General features: G+C 42.2%; 1 protein-coding gene across 4 annotated transcripts in view; it reads left to right on the plus strand.

Moving 5' to 3' along the window:
- Positions 1–20,901, plus strand: part of LOC408562 — a 151,121-nt gene that overhangs the window by 102,659 nt on the left and 27,561 nt on the right. The window contains exons 3-4 of one of the 4 annotated variants that reach the window (XM_006563152.3): positions 14,323–15,046; positions 17,811–18,746. The exons of 2 other annotated variants lie outside the window; for them this stretch is intronic. In XM_006563152.3, the coding sequence (XP_006563215.2) occupies positions 14,323–15,046; positions 17,811–17,992 (906 nt within the window). In that variant the 3' untranslated portion in view covers positions 17,993–18,746. Of the gene's footprint in view, positions 1–14,322; positions 18,747–20,901 lie in introns of those variants that run through there. One more of the 4 variants, XM_006563151.3, reaches the window with a different exon arrangement.

A 20,901-nucleotide genomic window follows, 5' to 3' on the forward strand; every position in this document is an offset into this window, starting at 1 on the left:
AGAAGAAAAGGAAAGAGGTGAGAGAGAGAGAAGAAAGAGAAGGAAGGACGATTGAAACGAGGGCGTGAGAAAGGGGGAGAGGAGAAAGGAGAGGAAAAAAGAAGAGAATCTCTGGATTAAAGCGTCCGAGCGCGAAAAAGAAAGAGTGGAAAGAAGCGGGGAATCGCATGCGCACGCCGGGCACGAGTAATCTGTCTTTCCAGTCGAAGATCACGAGCCAGCCGGAGAGGAAGAGGTATTTCTCTCTCTCTCTCTCTCTCTCTCTCTCTCTCTCTCTCTCTCTCTCTCTCTCTCTCTCTCTCTCTCCAACGTCTCGTCTCGTTTAGCGGTGCCCCGAAAAGGAGCGCAACAGTTTAGGGGACTGTAGAGAGGGATCTCGTGGTGGCGTTTCGTGGCTCGTGGGTGACCGGTGGGCGTTCGAGGAATGCCCCTAAATAATCCTCTCTCTCTTTCGTTCGACCGAGGTAAAACGTTCACCCTTTTTCTCTTTTTTTTTTTCGGATTCTCAAATTTTCGTGCTCGTGAATGGACGTTCCCCCGTGGGAAAACGTCTTATTTCTTAGGGATGCTCCTTGCCGGAGATTTATTAACAGACGCTCGAAATTTTCCCTTGCGCTCTCTCTCTCTTTCTCTGTTTCTTTTTCTTCGGGACGAAGGGAGATAACGGAATCGTTGTGGGTTTCGTGTGGCTGTGCAACGCCTCGGGCCGCTCTACGCCTTCTTATTTCGACTTTTCGCGGTTTAAATATTGTACGATATATATTTTGTGGTTTGTCCGCCGAGGGAGGGGGAAGGGAAGAAATATGCTTTACGCCTTCTATTTTTATCTTCGTGTTTTCAAGCGTCCAGTCTGAATCTCCAACAACGCTTCCTCCTCTTCTCGGAAAGGAAACCTCGGTGAGGAACCGTTCAGGGAAAGGGAGGGGTATAAAAATTATGGAAATGGGGCGATGATCGAGGATAAGGGATATGGAAGGAATCGTTGGCGAGTCGAGTCACCGGTGAAAATCGCGTCTAAAATATGCACGATCCCAGCTCCCTCGAGCCGTAGACTCGACTCAAGAACTGCTTCGTGCGACCCAACGCGTCTACACCGATCTTGTAATTTACAGATTTTGGCCAAAGTACGCGGCCGAAATCTTTTTCACCGATCTTTTCCGTCACGAGAAATTTCGACCGGTTGCTTCCTACACGTTTTATCAATTTCTAAACTCTTGAATACTCGAAATAATCCACGTCTTATCGAGCATTCTTTTGAAATTTGAAATTCATTTCGAATTAAGAGGAAAGAAGATCATTCGTGTGGAAAAACGATGCCTTTTAATACTTTAATCTGTTAATACTTTAGAATTAACGAGAAATTTCGATCGGTTGCTTCAAACTTTCAAAATACTTTGTCAATTTATTGAGAATTCTTTCGAAATTCGTAATTAATTTCGAATTAACGATGAAAAGAGATCGTTCGAGTGGAAAAACGATGTCTTCTTCTCTGTTAACACCTTAGAATTAATGAGAAATTTCGACTGGTTGCTTCAAACTCTCGAAATACTCCGTGCCAACTTATCAAAGATTCTTTCGAAATTCAAAATTTGTTTCAAATCGACGAGGAGAGGAAATCATTCGTATGAAAAAACGATGCTTTCTCGTTTGTTAATTAATTAACATCTTAGAATTAGCGAAATCTCGACCAATTGTTTCCTACACGTTCTATCAATTTCCAAACTCTCGAATACTCGAAATAATTCGCGCCAATTTATAGAGCATTCTTTCGAAATTCGAAATTAATTTCAAATCGACAAGGAGAGGAGATCGTTTGAGCATGAAAAAACCTTCTCATCTGTTAATATTTTAAAATTAGCGAGAAATTTTGACCGGTTACTTCAAACTCTCGAAGATTCTTTCGAAATTCGAAATTTATTTCGAATTAACGAAGATAGAAGATCGTTCGAGTGCAAAAATGATGCCTTTTTATCTGTTAACTCTTGAAATACTTCGAACTTACTTAACTACGCGAACTTATCAAACATTCTTTCGAAATTCGAAATTCATTTCAAATCTACGAGAAGAGAAGATCGTTCGCGTGAAAAATGAGGTGTATATATTCACGCAGAATTAGAAAAAAAGAGAAAAAAAGAGAAGTGAAACCAGTTCCGATCTCGTAAAATACACGGGCAAAATACGACGCCTATTAAACGAATTAACACCTCTGAATTAGCGATACAAATGGGGAGAGGGACCGCGAAGAAGAAGAAAAAGAAGGGAGAGACGAATCTAAGATGAGGCGCGTGGTGGACCCCTTCGGCGTAGCAAAATTCAATCCGTTGATTTACGATTATTGGCGCGTCTAATAACTCGATTAATTCGCTAATTCGATTAGCCGTCCTCCTCACGAGCTCTACAAATTGCCGATCACCGTCAATCTTCCCTGCTCGATGCACACCGCCCCCTTTTTTCACCATTTCGATTGATCAATCGTTGTCGAGAGCCAGCTGATGCTTCGAAGGAGACGCTTCCATCTCATTAATAAATCCTTATTCCACGCCTCTCCTTCCCAATTTTTCGCGATTTTCCTCGAAATACGCACTTTTGTCACGCTCGTATGTCTCGAACGCAGGAAGGCAGGTCCGTACGAACTATAAATATGCGAACGAATATATATATATATATATTCCCAGCTGGTCAACAATCTGTTAAATAAATCTTCTTGGTTCACCGGTTACCGACCCAAACAACCCGACCCAGACGATAGTTAAAATGATTTTTCATCGGCCGCGTTAAGAATGGATCGCGCCAAAACACGGATGATTGATGCGCGCGCGTGCAATCACACGTGTCGTTCGTAATCGCGATCATCGATCGATTCTTAACAACCGTAAAGGGAAATATTATCAACGTTCATAATAGAATAACTCGAAGAAAGTGGATTTTTACTCGTGACACGATATAATAGTTTTGGTATCACTTTGACACTGGATAATAACTTTTGCTGCAAGCAAATAATAATATATCGTCGAAACGATAAATCAAAACGATACATCGTTTCGTACGATGCTAATATGTTGCACGTTATTTCAATGATCTATCCCTAAATCGACCAAGTAGAATCATATTTACCATAGTTAAGAGATTCCAAGTTGGACGGATTTCTAGACGTTTTACTCAAAATTCGAGCAACAACCGTTTTCTATTTCAAACGATGACAGGGCCCGCATTCCGCCACTCTATCTTTAAGCTCTCGCGTGTCTCGTTGCGATCGAGCCGCGTTTGAAATTTTTTTTCTTCTTCAAAAATGATTACGTACTCCTCAGCGCGTGAATCCACTCTCTGAATTATCTTGCCTCCAAGGAAAATACGCATTTCCCTTCCTCGTTTAGAATTCCTTACGTAACCCTCGCCTCGTAATCTTCCTCCACGAGAATTCAACGTCCATCGAGATGATATCCGTTCCGACCGCCTTCGACGAGAGAGGCGAATTCGTCGAGACGGTAATTGGCGAAAGGGGAGGGATAACCAGTCTCTCTCCGTTAAACGTGTCAAATTACCTTTGAAAAGAAACGGGGAAACGAACGTCGCGCAACGAAGACAAGATCCAACGGATCCTCTGTTCGGTTATTAGAGGTGCAGAAACGGAAGATGGGCGCTCGTACGAGAACTAGAATAGAATAGGAACGTGGACGGACTCTGCGAAAGTATCGCGCGTGCTGCAACTCTGGGATTCGACCGACCCGAGCGCAGTAACTTTGGAAACGAAGATGGCTGGCGAAAAATCAACTTTTCATTCGATGTTTAATCGATTGCAACGTTTCTTATTTTTTTTTATTCAGATTAGGATATATTCGTCTATATGTATATTATAGGTATAACAATTCCGATTTAAAGACGTAGCCAGGGCAGGGAACGTGTTAATCATCTGGGCAAGCAGTGATTACACAGGGATGGTTATCGTTGAACGGCGGATGTTTATGCAAATGCACGCGTAAGAAAAATGAAAGAAAGGAAAAATAGGTAAATGAGATATAGACAAAAATTTGTTTTCTACCATTACCAACGCTTTGGAAAAATCTTTTTGTTTCGATTCTGCAATTTGCATAATTTACGTGTGTTTTGCATAATGCGTATTCTTTTTCTTTCCCCCTCTCCCTCTCCTTTTTTTCGAAACGTGTATAGTATGCAGTTGTTATTATTTATTATTAATAATTGTTCGATTTGTATCGTGTAATCATGGAACGTGGAATATTTTTTCCCGCAAAATCAAGCGTGTAAATAAATTTTGGTCGATTTTTCGTCAACATTGCAAATTCGAAAGAATATCTTATAATTGCGTACGCTTTCTCGCGGTTTTTCTTCTTTTTTATATAAAGGACAAACAAATTTGTTTTTTCTTTGGCGAACGTTTTTTCCGTGAACGCGAAAGAAAACCCAAAAAGACGTAATAACGAAGGCATGGAAAGTAAGTAGTAAAACTATATCGACCGTGAAACAGGTATAATTTTACAGGTGGAAAGTTGGAGCCGATCGTTTCCCTCCCGCGGGGAGGGAACTTCGGTCTGAAGAAATATTGGAAATTTCCTTGTACTTTCTTAATCAATTCGACGTCGGGGCAAGGGGAAAAACGGTCATTTAACGGTAATTGAGGGGGAATTAAATTAAATATTGCGCGGTTATAACTTTGCGAGAAAGAGAAGAAAAGAAAGGATAAAAATCTTCCAAGGCTGTTATAAAGAAAATCGATTTTTCCCTCCTTCTTTTCCCCTTCCTTCGAAAAATTTGCAAGACTCGCCTCGCGAGCCTTATAATTAAAAAAAAAAAAAAGATGACTTTACGAAAGAAATTCAATCAAAGAGATTCAATTACGAAAAAACGCGCGTAAAAGAAACGAAAAGAAAAGAAAAGAGGAGGAGAATGACAAATTTAATCGCGAAACCGAAGCGGATCGATCTTTTTTTTCCAATCTGTCAACCAATTTCTCGAAAAATGCCGTACGATCGTTTATTTAATTAAATCCAGAATTGCAGGTTGCCACCGGTGGCCACCTATATCGGTAATTGGCAAGTTTATCGATAATCAGCGATCCCTACGGGCGCGGTATTAACTAAAATAACATAGAGTTTCGTCTCAAATTCTACACGCATGCTCAACACCTGCTAATTTCGGTATCCGCTACTACTATTGCCGCCATCCATCCAGATTCGAGAGAAAGAGATAAAAAGAGAGAGAGAGAGAGAGAAAGAGAGGAGGGAAGAAAGAAAGAAGGGAATCGAAGGAAAGAAAGGGAGGGAAACAAGAGGCGAAATGATCCAGTTCCCCTTTCTTTGTATAGTCTGGTGGGGAGGGAGGGCGCATTTTTCGCAAAACGCGATCGTCTGCCGCAAAACAAGGACAATAAAAGCGGAGCAGACACAACAAGTCGAACGGTTCACGAATAACAGAGGGAACGTTTTCTCTACTAAGTCTCTTCTCGCCTCTTTCTCGCCGACAAATTCACGATCGCGTTGTCGAGACCTCCTTCGACCTCTTGGAAATCTTTTCCCTTCGAGCAGCGTCTCGATTCTAAAAACGTTGCTCGAATCACTGCTTGAAAAAAAGATAAAGAGAGAAAGGAGAAAAAAAATTCGCAAGACGAATCGTTTAATTTATTTCACCATTTGTCTATCTGGATTAACTCTCTCCCTCTCGAAATTCTTTCTCTCGAGCAATTAAATCCTCGTCAACTATTTCGACGAAACGTTATCATGATCGAAATTCGTCAATTTGTTCTCGAAATCGAAGCTTAAAAAAAAGAAGAAAAAAGGGAAGAAAAAACTCTGCTCGAATCAAAAGATCACGAAATCGCGATAAAAGCGTACACGTGAGAAGTGTTAGGCATCCACGTTATGCATTACTCGCTTTCACTGGATGGTTAAACAGCGCTGACTCCGCGTTTCTCACAGGGTCACCGCGTGTTTCATTGTGTTCCCTCCTTGCATAACGAGCATAGGCGCATGGAAGAATGCGAATAAGAACCGCGTCGATGGATTTTAAATCTTGAAAAAAAAAAGGATAAAAATTTCACCGCTCGAACGAACCCCTCTGCTCTTAGAAAGATATACCGCTCTTCTCGCCAATTTCCATCCGATCCAATGTTATCTATGTACACGTGTATGTATACATATGTGTGTGCGTATACGTGTACGCATCTGATGGAAGATTTGACGAAGCGTGAAAACGCGACGGTATCTGGCGAATTCCCGTGGCGAATAAGAGAGCGCGTATGTAACAAGTACATAAGAGAGTACATAACAAGTTTTCGAGAAGCGCGAAAAACTCATCACGTATTCGCGCTATCGGAGGTATTTTATAGAGTAGCGAGCAAAAGTCGAGGTAACCACATTTTACGGGCATATGGTCTGGTGAATAGGGAATTTAATGGGTTGGCCGGTATATACCGGGCATTTTTCCAGACGATCCGTAAAAGCTGTTACGTCGGTGTGTTAACGGTGTCTAGACGTTTACGATTACCGTGATTTCTGACCGGTCGAATTTTACAGTGCATTCAATTCCCGATAACCGAACGCCGATATCTTAATGTTTCCACCTCGGTTTTTTTCTTTTATTTTGCCCGGGATTGTTGGCCAGCCTCTCTAACCCACGGTAGTAAGTGTCCAACCGGGGCTGATAATGGTCACGCAATTTCTACTCGGTTCAATGAGAAATTCGACATTTAACACTTTCGCTTCTATTAATGAATACGTTATTACATCTCTCGAAACGAAAACGCATTCTATACGTGTATATATATATACCCCCACCTCGCTGCTACGCCACCACGATCCATAAATATCCCCGACTTTAATTGCTCGAGAAACGAGCGAGAGATCAAAAAAAGAAAGAAAAAGGAGAGAGAACGCGTTCGATAATTTCTCTCCCGGAGATCGAATCCGACGAAATCGTTCGATTCGTTGAATCCCGAAATTACAAAACAATTTACAATTTCAGCAAACGAAGGATTTTTGTCGCGAGAACGAGCGATATGAATCCGGTGAACGCGGATAATTTATTATCACGACGGATGGAACGGAACGGGGATGACGCAATTGCACTCCGGTATTCGTCGCACGTTGAGACACGGGCCGAGTTGACTTTGACCCCGCGTGAACCGTCCCCCCACCCCCAACGAAACGCCGCTCAACGAGGAAGGCAGCAAGCCTTCTCCATCATTAAATCGCGTCCTGATTCCGTCGCGTTAAATATTTTCGCGAATTCATAAAAGGCTTCGTAAAGAGTAGAATTCGTAAATTGGATTCTATTATTTTCTATTCTTTTTCGAGAAATGATAAAATTTGAAATATGGAAAATCTAAGAAGGAGTGCATTAAGGAAAATTACTAGTCGCGTATTAATTTAAAGTACGATGGTTGAGAGACGAAAGGAAGAGGAAATGAAGTTGGTTCGTTCGAAGGGTGTGAAGAGGAGGAAAGGAATTGGGGATTCTCTCCTCTCGATGGACTTACTCACCATGGTGGACTCTCGCGGTGGATGGGCGCATTTCCCGTGCCGACGCGGCATTCTTTCGGAAGTGGATCGGATAACAGTAATTTAGCTTCGCTTTAAAATCTTACGAGCTTCGGTGGATACCGATAAATAAGCGTAAACGCGCGATTTGACTTCTGTAGTTACCACCACTTAACCGGCTAAGTCAGCTCGTGTGCCAGAGGAAAAGGCTCGTTACGAAGTTACGTGATCGGCCGCTTTAAACTTTACAACACGCTTATGTATACTCGACGACGGTCGGTTCAATTGCACGCTCTCGCAGTCTCGCTCTCCCAGTCACTGGAATTACTTGTAAAGGATCGGTTATCGGCGAAACCGTTTCTTTTTCTTTTTTTCTTTTTTTCTTTTTTTCTCGCGTTTTTCATCAACATCCAACTGCTGTTTCTCGAACGAGGATTGAGGCGTTTACACGACGTTGGCCCTCGTCTTATTGCAAACGAGATCAATCTATTTCTAAATCAATCGATATCTGTGATCTAATGATAATGTATTTTCAATCCAACGATATTTTAATTTTTTTCTCTCTCTCTCTCTCTTTTTATCTTCCTTACATCCGACGCGGGGATATATATAATTAGAGAATCGTCTATTTTCCTTTCTTTTTTTTTCAGTCTGATAACCTCGATAAAGTTTTTTATCTATATCTCGATAAATAGATAAATCCTCGTTCCGATTTCTATCGTTTTAGATCGAATTGATTTCGAATTTAATTTTCGACAATTTTTTTCAAATCGAGGTAGAGAGGATCGAAATCGAAAGGAATTTCATCGTTTTTTCGTCCTGTTACACCTCGATCATTACCCTCTCGATCTCGTCGCTTCTTCCCCCCTCTTCCCTCCTTCGTGTTTTCTCGTAAACATGGATATTAGACGTCAATTTACCTCAAAGTGGTTCAACATATGCCTCGCGCATATTCAATGAGCGTTACACGCTCAAAGTGGAAAAAGAATCGGGTAATCGCGGATCAGAATTATTATAAATCAATCGACCTTCCCCTCGAGCTTGATTCAGGGTATTAGTTTAAACGCGCAAGAAAAAAGAAGGAAGAAGAAAGAGAGAGAGAGAAAACCTCGACCGTTTTCTCACCTCGAATCACGGATAATTTCTAACGCGAAATAATACGATAATTTTCTCCGCGAATCTCGAATCTCTCTCAAGAATGAGCAGATTTACCGAGCGAGATTACACGCTCGTTGCTTTTCCACGCGATTATTCCCATCATTTACAAGCTTTTGCCCGTTCCGTATCGGAAAAGCAATACGTCCAAGTGTCGAAAATGAAGCTAGATATCTCGTATATGTATATCTTATATATATATAAGAATGTCTGTCTGGATACAGGAAAGGGAAATTATATGAAATTACATCATCTAGCGTAATTTGCGCTGGTAAACGGCATCGAACTTTTATCGGGCTTGAGCGTGTCATTACGCCGGTATACAGCGTTGGTTGGAAAGAAGAAACCTTTTGCCTGTCGAGGGGTGAGAGTGGTTCACCGAGAGTCGTTTAACGAAATGGTAACATTCAGGATGATAGGAATTGGGTAAATGGCACGCACGGGGAGAGTGGACGGGACTCGTCGCAGCAGGCGTAATAATCTTTCACCGTTGAGGCGAAAATAAATCGAGCGAGAGCTCGATGGCGGAATAGTAGAGTGGAAGGGCGGTGTGATCGAGAGTTTCAGTAATAGAAGTCAATAATGGGCGCGGTCCCGATCTACTTATCGGTCGAGGATAAAAAAGAATTAATTCGAAGAAGAAGAATTCTACATATATCGCTGCGAATAACCTTCTGGATAAACGGATTCCAGCACGGATTTCGATAATTTAACAGCCTCGAGGAGAAGAAGAATTTCGGTTTCCTCGTAAATCTTTCAAAGAAAACACCAAGGATTTGTTTAGCCATCGCGTTTGATGGAACGATGGAACGTCCTCCTCTCCCGGAATGAATCCAATCATCGATCGAATAACACAGACGTGCAATGAAACGGGAATATATATCTTCTACATGTTTATAAGAGAGAAAATTTAACTTTATTCAATGGTTCGATTTTCACGAACCGTGCAATTTAAACACTTGGAAATTACGTATATTTAAGCACAGTGTTCGATTAACGAAATATTTCACACCGCGATATAATTATATCTTTATATAAATAATCTCGCACGAAACAAGCTTATAATTTCGGTATCGAGCGTAATTATCGTTATCGCGAATAACTTTGTTATTATTATCCAAAGAACGAAATTTATCGTTGCAAGAATGAACGTTATTACGCATAATCGATCCGTCTATTATCCTAAATGTACATATATATATATAAAATCAGGCGCGAACGAGCATTCGTCGATTCGCACCGCGTCGAGAAGGGAATGTTGATCAATTGGAGGATTGCAGACCGGCAAAATTCTTTCCCTCCTCTCCGAAATCGTGCATAAATCGTACGGCTATTTCTGATTCTCCACCCTCCACGGATACGGTATGTGTATATACGCATATAAAACAGTTAGCGACCGAGATAAATTGCATTATTCGAGGGTCAATGAGATCGTTTCTTTAATCACGCGCAACACGCCGCTCAATGGGATGACCGTATTTCGCGGTATTTCACATTTATCGCTGCCATAAACGAGGATACAGCGGACACTCGGGGAATAATATATATATATATCTTTCTCTCTCTCTCTCTCCCCTTTCGTTTTTGTTTGTTGCCGCGAGGATTAACGAGGCGACGAATCGAGGCGTAAATCACAGGGTTGGATGGATCCGTTGGCCGATACGAGACACGATTGTCTCGTATTTTAATCGTTTATGAATTATCGCGAAGCGGAGAGTTTTTACGGAGCGTGGAGGAATTCGCGGCCCGATTTATTCTCGGCGAAAGAAAGAAAGAAACGAACCTCGCAGTTTTATATCGCAGATATCCTCGAAACGAAGATCAATTGGCCCTCCCCTCCTTTTATTTTCTTGTTGCGGGATCGTTGTAAAATTTAGAAAAAATTATCGTACGTACGGGGGAGAGAAACGGAACGACTCAATACGCGATATGGCTGGTTGGAGATAATTGAAGATTCTGGTCGCTGAGCGAACCACAATATTTCTAAACTCGTTGTAATTATATCTCGTCCCGAGAAATTACGTATCTCGTATATATCCTTTTTTCTAATTACACACCCTGTAAACCTGTTCCTGTACAAATTTGCATCGTCCGAGAGAACCGCGATGTTCCCCGCTCGATATGCCGTGGGGAATTTTTATAACGACGGAAATTTTTCCCCTTTTCTTGGGTCGTCGGTTGGGGAGGGGAGGACTCGATCAAATCGATTTCAAATCGCCCTTTTTTCGAGCAAAGCTTCGGTTCGATCGTTCCGCTCGTTTCGTGCTTTTTAAACGGGAACGGCGTGTCTTCGAAGCGGCTCCTCAGAGAAAACTTCAACGTTTACGATACGCGCTTCCTTCCCTCCATCTTCAAAATTGCAAATCGTAAACGTTCAAACCTCACCCACGACCGCAACATTACGACTCAATAACGTTTCCAACTCGAGCCCCGTCTCGCTGCAACTTTCCAATTTGCGCGCCAAGTCGTTTGCTCGCTCCTTATCGACGCCTCGACAAATCGAATCCTCGAAAACTTTTCCACGCGGGGATTCCCCTCCTCTGTTCAACTATTTTCCACTCGCGTAAAATCTTCCGCGTGCCGTATATTTCCCCTATCTTTACAATACACGCGATGGTCCTTGAACGGTGATTTAAGTTTACGTGAGATATTGCTCGAAACGTGATAATAATAATTGGAAATAAATCGTGACGCCGAACGTTATACGAAAGCGGATCGATTAGGAATTAACGAGTAATTGCTTCAAGTTGTAACTTTATTCGATATTTTTTTAACTAGTTAATTTTCCAAATCTGCCTCTCTCGAGACGTTTCGAACGGACACGAGAAGAAGAAAGTGAAGCGATCGATGTGAACCAATGACGGGCAAAATTTAACAGTTGAAATTAACTTTCGACAAGTTACTTTTAATTATTATTCGAAACATAAAATCGAGATTACATGAAAAACGGATCGATTTTAAATAATTTTGAGCAATCTTTTACTCTAGTCTTGAAACGTCCCGAATGTATCCGTGAATCAGTGGTGAGCAAAATTTAATAATCCAAGTTGCGAACAAAGTTATTTTCAATAATTTATCGTCGTAAACAAAACGAGTCGAGGTTATACATTTTCGATGTTAAATAATTTTGAGTAATCTTCGACTCTGGCCTTGAAATGAATGTTATATCGAATGTAATGGACAAAATTTAATGATCCAAGTTACGAATAAAGTTACTTTTAATCATTTATTATCGAAAACATGAGTCGAAGTTATACGAAAAGTGGATCGACTTTTTCAACATTAAATAATTTTGAGTAATCTTCAACCCTGGCCTCTGAAACGTGTCGAATGTATCCATGAACCAAAATTTAATAATTGAAAGTTACTTTCAATCATTTATTATTGAAAACATGACTCGAGATTATACGAAAAACAGATCTACATTTTTGATATTAAATAATTTTGAGTAATCTTCAATCCTGCCTCTGAAACGTCTCGAGTGAGAGGAGAAAAAAGCATTCGATATCCATCAGTGCTTCGATAAAATTTATAATAGAAATTGAAGTTACGAATAAAGTTACTTTCAATAATTTATCGTCGAAAACAAAACGAGTCAAGATTATACATTTTCGACATTAAATAATCTTCAACCTTGCATCTGAAATGTCTGGAATGTATCCATGAATCAATGATAGACAAAATTTAATAATTGAAAGTTACTTTCAATCATTTATTATCGAAAACACGAGTCGAGATTATATGAAAAATATTAGTTGAAAAATATTTTCAACTAAATAATTTTCGATTGAACAATTTTGAGTAATCTTCAACCTTGCCTCTGAAACGTCTCGAACATATCCGTGAACCTGTGATGGATAAAATTTAATAATTAGTTTCAATCATTATTGAAAATACAAATCGAAGTTATACGAAAAATAGATCGACATTTTCGATTAAATAATTTTGACTAATCTTCAATCTTGTCTCTGAAACGTTTCGAATGTATCCATAAACCAATGATGGACAAAATTTAATAATTGAAAGTTACTTTCAATCACTTATTATCGAAAACACGAGTCGAGATTATACGAAAAATAAATCGTATCTTCAAGCTTGCCTCTGAAACGTCTTGAACATATCCGTGAACCTGTGATAGACAAAATTTAATAATTACTTTCAATCATTTATTATCGAAAATACGAATCGAAGTTATACGAAAAGCGGATTAACTTTTTCGACATTAAATAATTTTTAGTAATCTTCAAGCTTGCCTCTGAAACGTCTCTCGAGCGGACACGAGAGGAGGAAAGGAAGCCGAACTCGATATCCGCGGTGCTCGGTTTCGGCGCCGTGAGGTCGGATTCGCCTTCGATGCCTTTTGCCCTCCCGTTCCGCGGATTTTTCCGCGGAACGGAGCCGACGGTAAACGCTGTAATTAGAGCCGATGAGGAGAATGAACAGCCGCTTCCGCTCGTCTGGAAACGAGTTGCCATAAAGCGGACAGCGAAATCACAGCGCGGTGAAAACGTAATGCTCGGTGGCGGAGCATGGGCCGGTCAGGCTGGTTCCGCGTGATGCTCGTTTATGCTTCGCGCAGAGGAGTTAATATTTCACCCCGCGTTACACTCTCGAGATCGGTTCGCCAACACGAGGGGAAGGGGAGGGGGGAGCCAAATTGCTCGTTGAGGGGAGGGTGGAGGGGGAAGTCCGCGGAACGGAGCGATGCAATTACAACGTGATAATGAGAGCGCGCCGTTGATTACGATCGAAGGAACGCTTCGTCGATGGCCTCTAAGGATATCTCTCCGCTTCTTCTTCTTCTTCTTCTTCTTCTTCTTCTTCTTCGAAACGTCGAAACGTTCTATACGCGTTTCGATACGAGAGAGGAAAAAAATATCAAGTAGCGATAGCGATTCGATCTAACTTTAATTACGCGTTCGGGAATAAATTATCCAATATTAAAGTCTTAATTATAAGGTATTAATGTATCGTAACGCGAAGTGATATCGCTTCGTTTAATCGATTATTAAATTAAGAAAATTATTGGAATATCGAGAGAATCGGTCGGTCTTCTACGCTCTCTCGTCTCCACGCTTAGCGAATAACTGAGGGCACATTTCCTTCGATATATTTATATTTCTATACGAAGCGCGAGCTACGAAGCAATTAAATTCTAGGAAATATATATATATATATATATATACATACCTGTTATTGACACGGCCAAGCTTCTCGTTTATAACGCTTCTCGTTTCCCTCTATTTTTCATATTATTCGACTTTGAAAATAGATGGAATCGATGTTTTCAGATCACTTATAAATTAATAAGATTTTCCTTTATTTACCCGTTAATTACTATTCGATTATTAAGTCGATTATTAAATCGTCGAGTTTATATATATGCATGCAGATACGCGAGGGACACGGAGAAACGAGAAATGGATTTCTCGTGTATCCGCGATCGAAGGAAAAAGCGAATAAAACGGGGGGATAATTAATACGGTCGGTCTGGCGAGCGGAAAAAACTAGTTTCTAAGTAGTTACATGTATCAAAATTTGTCGATCCCATCGGACGGCGAGCCGAGCCGTAAAATGCAAATGTTCGGCGGGAAGGAGAGGAGAGGAGGAGGAGGAAGAGGAAAGGAGAGAGAACTCGAACTCGCTAACCTGTATATCCTAAATGATTGTGTTGCAGCGCGAGTACACGGACGATTGCGTGTTCAACGAGACCCTGGAGCAGCACAACTACAACACGTACAGCTCGGCGAAATGGTCGACGGCCAAGAAAACGTTGTACCTCGGATTGAACCGTCACGGCCAGCCGAGGAGGGTACAGGCCAAGGGTCACAATCTCGGCAGGCTGTCCGCCTACGCGCGGGTGTTGACTCAGGTCGCGCCCCTGGACCGGGTGGAGACCCTCCAAAGGCGGATGCTCGGCGCCCAGCACAACGTCCGCCACCGTCACAACACCCACCGCGGCGACCTCATCCAGCAGTCCCTCTGCCCCGCCCTCCCGGCCCAGGAGAAGGACGGCCGGGACAAGTTCAGGTGTCGCAAGCGGAAAAAGAGGAAGAAGAGGAAGCGGAGGTGCAGGCCGGGCGAGAAGCCGGGCCCCCAGTGCCAGATAGCCGAGTCGAGCAAGCCGGTCCCCCCGGCTAGGAACCAGAGCCTAGCCGCGAACGGGACGTCCCCGATCCAGTCGAAGAGATCGTGCGAGGGTTTGGCGAGCGAGGAGGCCTGTCGAAGGGAGGCCCTCTCGGTCCCCTCCAAGAAACGGAAGCTGCGGGTCGAGGAGATTGCGCCCGACGGAGAAGAGGAGACAGAAGGAAGAGAAGGTGAAAGAGGAGAAGGAGGAGGAGGAGAGAGAGGAGGAAAAGGAAAAGGAGGAGGAGGGAGGAACGTCAGCGGGAGCAGCAACGGTAAGAGCAAAGCGCCAGCATCAAACGCGAAAAAAGTAAACGCCGCTGGTAGCACGAGTAAAAAGCCTAATTTGACGAACGGGAAGAAGAGAAAGAAGAAGGGGGCGCAGCAACCGAGGAGGAATTCGGTGGGTCTGGGCCGGAAGAGGTCGAAGGTCGCGGCCACGACGGAGGCGACGACGAGCGCATCGGGAACGACGATACCTACGACCACGGTCGCGACCACGGTACCCGCCACGACCACGACCACGACGACCACGACCACGACAACGACGACGACGAGGACAACGACGACGACGACGGGCGTGGTGGCGTAGGGCGAGCAAAGGCCGAGGGAAACTCGAGGGGAGAAGAAGATCCGCGGCCACTGGCGGGCAAAGCCGGAACTCTGCGTCCTTCGCCGTGGTGCCCCCTCAATTCCTCCTTCTTGTTGCTCCTGGTTCGCTCGGTGTGGACCTCGCCCCGATCCTACCACGCCGCGTGAGATGTCGCGAAAGCGCGACGATCCCAGGCCTAATCGTCCCCTTCGTTCGTTCCCCGATTTGCATCGCGATACCACGCCACTACCTTCTTCTCCTCCTCGGCCTGCCCTTCGTCCAACTAGTCTCATCACCTCGACGCTCCTCCTCGTCGACCATTGTGTCTCTCCTCGTTGATCCCCTTTCGTTCCCATCCGACGATAGCCATCTCGTCGCGTATCTTCTTACCGCGAGTCATCTCTTCGCCGCGTCTTAATTAGGACCCGTATACCTAGTTGGTCGGTAACGAGCAGGGTGTGAAGGCAGTGTTTTATATATATGTATGTAAATATGTATATATATATATATATAGCGATTCAACCTCGATCTTAATCGTTAGAGTTACAATTACAATTTTACCGATATCTCTTAGTTAGATGATAATCGCTTTCGGACGAGGCTTTCGTCTTACGGAGCTTAAAAAACCTCCATCGGATAAGAGATACGGAATTACCCGTGCAATCCATAAAATCCGCTTCTTTTACACCCTGCACGCTCAGGTCGTGTTCCACGGTTAACGAAGGAGAAGGAGAAAGAGAGAGAGAGACAAGGAGCCGCTGTTTACGAGAAAACGTGCACGAATGTTTATATATTATTAGCCAATACTGAAAATGAGAGAGGAGGAGGAGGGGGAGAGATGTAAGGAAAAACAAGTGGGACGCGAGGCATTTATTCGCTGTATACGAGGCGTGTCGCGATAACGAGCGCGCGTTTCATCGATTAGCGTAATTGTGATCGAGGGAGTATTATATACGAAAAAGGGATAATTTCGCTCGTCGGGAAAAGAGAGAACGGAAATCGCATCCCCGGATCGCAGGAATTGGATCGCAAATTCTATTCGTTTCCTCGCGGCTTATCGTAGAAAAATCGTGTCTCGATCGAGCCACGCGGAGGAGGAATCCCATCAAGTTCGCCGTTAAGAGAATAATCAATGCCCCGCACGCTTAATTAGATCATCCACTATATATATTATGTGTATATGTATATATATATACGTATATATATATTTATACACACACGCTCGATCTTCTCTCCGTAACGAAGGAGACGTTTCTCGTTTTCTCTCGAGATTAAGAGAAACGAGAGTTTTCGTGCTCGTTACTGCGTCCACGTTTCCCTCTCCTATCCCATAATCGAGAGCTTCTTTCCGTTATACACACGCGGCTCCTTTCTTCCTTCCTTTCTTCCCGACGTGTCATCCGTCCGGGATGAATGGTTCGTTCGTTCGTTCCTTCGATCCAGTCGCGTGCCTTTCTTTTCTTTTTTTTTCCTTTTTTCGTTTTCTTTCCTCTCTCTGTTTACCGCGATTAGCGGGAAAACGACTTTGAACCGAGAAGAATCGGGTTTGCGGTTTCCCTTCTTCCTGTTCGAGTTACCAGTTTCACGGAGGAATGGATTCACGATTTTACACGGGAATGCGTGTATGGGAGGCGTGAAAAAGCAGGAGGTTTCGATCGAGTTGGGCAACGTCTTCATTCCCTCCTCGATTCGAGAAGGATTTGTTGCACGGCCGGGATCGGGGCGAGGGAACGGCGACGCGCACGCAACGAACGTCACGCACGAATGTACGCGCCGTTAATCGCAACGATGATTGCCACGTACACGCAAATTATTCACAATGATTCGCGGTGGGACGGCTGGATCGAGGAAGGATCGGCCGAGGGCGATCGCGTGTCTCCTCCTCCTCTCCACCAGTTCCCACACGCGTCCGACTACTCTCGCGCATTCCGACTACTGCTTCCGACCGATTCTTCGTCCTTTCCTCCTCCCCCCCTCTCTCGTCGCGCTCGAAAATCGGAATCAAGGATAGAGAACAAGGGCAAGAGTTGGACGACGATGGAGAGGGATGGACGAGAATTGGGGCAACGATCTCCCTCAAGGAGACTCGCGAAGATTCGTGTTTTCGTAACTAATTCGTTCTTCGTCGCACGATTCGGTTCAATATTCACGATGACTCACGGTACGTTTCGATCGCAGTGTTGCCGATCCAGCTGGACAAAAGTCTGTGGCGCCGGTGATAAATGATAAATCGCGTGGCTGAAATTTCCGCTTCCTTGTCTTCTTCTCGCCGTTTCGACGATTACGAAAACGTAGTTCGATCTCGACTAAACAGTCGATGGAAGAATTTCTTGTTCTGAATTGAAAGCGAGGCTTTTTCGCCGAATGTTTTTTCCTTCGAATGTACTCACTGAAACTTCAACCGAAACTCGAGTAATCAGATTCTCTTCGTCTCGAATTTTGTCCAGCTCGATTAGCAAATCTTGACATTGCGCAACGTCCCTCGACGAGAAGACGGCGGCTCGACCGGCTTGGCCGACACGCATCGGGAGACCACCAGGAGGAGGGAGAGGAGGAGGAGAAGGAGGAGGAGGAGGAGGAGGAGGAGAAGGAGGACGTTATCGATAGCGTAGAGCGAGAAATGACATAATTTTGTATCTCTGGATCGATCCCGACAATACTCACTCTTCTTCGCTCTTCGTTTTATATATATATATTTCTTTTTTTCTCTCGACGTGTAAAAAATCGATCAGACACGCGCGAAAGCGAAATTCACGTGTCGCGTGTTCCTTTCTCTGGAGTAAAAGAAAAAGAAAAAAAAAAGAAAGAAAAGAGAAAAAAAACCCATCGGCGTTTCCCGAAAACTTGGACACTTTGCACCCGATTGCCATCCATCCGAATGGATTCGATTGTTCTCGGTACGCCGCCGTCTTGCGTGCGTAAAAAATTGTAAAAAAGAATATGTAAAAATGTTTGGCGAGACGATTAGACTGTTTCTTTCCTTCCTTGCGAAGAAAAACCGCGCGCGAACGAACGAACGAGGAAATAATTGTAAATCCCAATCTCCAAGAAGGGAAAGCGGTCTCGAACGGGAGGAGGGATAATTCTTCTTTTTTTTTTTTTTTTTTTTTCTTTTTTGGTACGGTTCGTGTAAAGAGAGATTTAAAGTATTAAATTACCGAGAAAGAGAAAAGTATTAAAACCCGTTATATAGAGAATATTTTACTCGTTAAACGTTAACGTTAAAAAAAAAATCGAGCGTTCGTTCTTAAACGTATCGGGCCGAAGCCCGGCTGCCAAAAATTTATCACTATGCGCTACCCCGATCGATAGAACTTAAAGAATAACGAGAGAGGCGTTGTGCGTTTCTTTTTTTTTTTTTCTCGCAGCTACACGCAGTGAAGTAATCAAATAAGTAATCAAATTGAATTGAATATTTAATTTTGTATTTTGTTCTAATTATAAAAAAAAAAGAAAAAAAAGAATCTTGTTAATATAATCGATATAAAAATATAGGAATTTTATATATATATATGTATTATCGTATCTGAAGTATCAGAATCAAATTACAAATATTGTGTTCATTTTTCCTCGTTTTCTTTTTCTTTTCTTTTCTTTTCTTTTTTTACATGTTTAATTTAATTCTCACGCTCGCAAGAGAAGGAGTAAATCAAATCCGGATCCGAAATTTATTGCAAATTATTTATTATTAAACCTATATCGTTCTAAGCGAGAGATTATTATTATTCGAAATTAACGAAGAGGAGAATTAGAGAGATAAAATAATATCCGTAGGTACGAACCTCGCAATACAAGAGAAAATGGCAATAATAGGGAATAACGCAGAGAGATATTTTCTTGCTTACTTCACAGAGACGTAGCGATCGTCGTGAACTGCCTTCTTCGTAAAATTTGAAAGATATGAATGGAAAAAAAAGAAAAAAAAAGTAGGAAAGAGAAATATAACGTGTATAAATTATATTATAAAGAAAGGGAAAACTGGCACGCGTTCTCGACCAGATATTTTGAAAATGTTGTTTGCCTAGTATTAGCAAATATACATATACATATATGTGCATTCTGTGCTTCGTCACGGGAGCATTATATATATATATTTATAGGGAATCGATTTTTCCAAGTGTGAAAAATTTAGATAAAACAGGGAGAAAGAGAGAACAACAGCGGAAGAGATTCTATCTATCACGACTTCGTCTTCTCGAATCTCGAATTAGAAAGAATGAAGAGCGAGAGAGAGAGAGAGCGAAAGAGAGCGAGCGAAAGAGAGAGAGAGAGAGAGAGATGATATACAAAAGAGTCCGCCAGAAATATCTTCACCTCGCTACGAATCTTTGTAGGAATCATCTATTAATCTAGTAGTATATTTATTAAAGACTTATTTATTGTAAACAGTTGACTCCGTGTACATAGATCTACGAATCATTATTCATCCAATTCATGCGCATCGATCATGTGTTCTTCGTATGTTCTCACGTCTATGTCCTCCCGGGCATACGAATTCGTCAAAAATAATCGACGATTATTCCTCCTACTCCTACGACTTCTTCTTTTCGTTGAACAATTTTTCTTTTTTTTTTTTTTTCTTTGCGTTTGTAATTGTAGAAAATATCGTGGACGATGATGTAGTGGAAAAAAGAGGGAGGGGAAATAAAAAAAGGACAAAAAGCAACATCGAACACATGTAATAAAACGCGTATGCGTATTCGATGGATGTATTCTATCTAAGGGAAAAAAAAATATTTCGATTTGTATATTTTTTGAAGGAAGAAAGAGAAAAAAAAAGATTCATCCTCTTCGATCGTCAACATTGACGAATAATTTTTGTAACAATTTGAAGAGACGTTCTATAGCGATTGAAATAATGTAGAATATAAAACGAGATATATATATCTATATATATATACAAAAGCGTCGTTTCACGAGATATGCGAGTGTACTTACATCGATACTACGTTAGTTTGTTATAAAACTGTAGACTAGTGAATCAATGTAATACATTGTCAGGAATGCAATAAATGCAATTTATGTTTTTAAGAAAAATAATATTTCTTTCTCTCGAAATTATGAACAGTTATGATATTAAAAAAAAAAAAAGGAAAAGAAAACAAGAAAATAGAAATCTAAACTCTTTCCTGAAACGTGTACATATACCTTTCTCATTGGTTTCTTTTTAATAAAGGGGAGAGAGAAAAGGAAAAGGAAGGAAGCAAAAAAAAGGAGGAAAAGGAGAGACTTTTGTAAAAGCGGGGAATGACCCAGTTCTAGAGATCTAATCTAGAAAATGAAATTTTCTCCTTGATCCAGGCGCTCCAACGCGCTTATCAGCGAGGCAAGCAATTTTTCCCAAGCGTAGTTCCACCGGTTATGCAACCTGTCTAATAATAGTCACTGGGCAAAGTGCGCTATTACTTCCGGCGGAACTGAAATTGGACCGCTTTGCTCGTAACGAACAAAGCCACTTTAATTCCAGATGATAACGCACCGTGCCGCCCTCTTTTATTTCGGCTTCTAGCTAAATTGCGGCAAGTAAAATGCTTCCGT

This window comes from Apis mellifera, linkage group LG16, assembly GCF_003254395.2.
Source record: "Apis mellifera strain DH4 linkage group LG16, Amel_HAv3.1, whole genome shotgun sequence".
In the NCBI taxonomy this organism is placed as follows: Eukaryota; Metazoa; Arthropoda; class Insecta; order Hymenoptera; family Apidae; genus Apis; species Apis mellifera.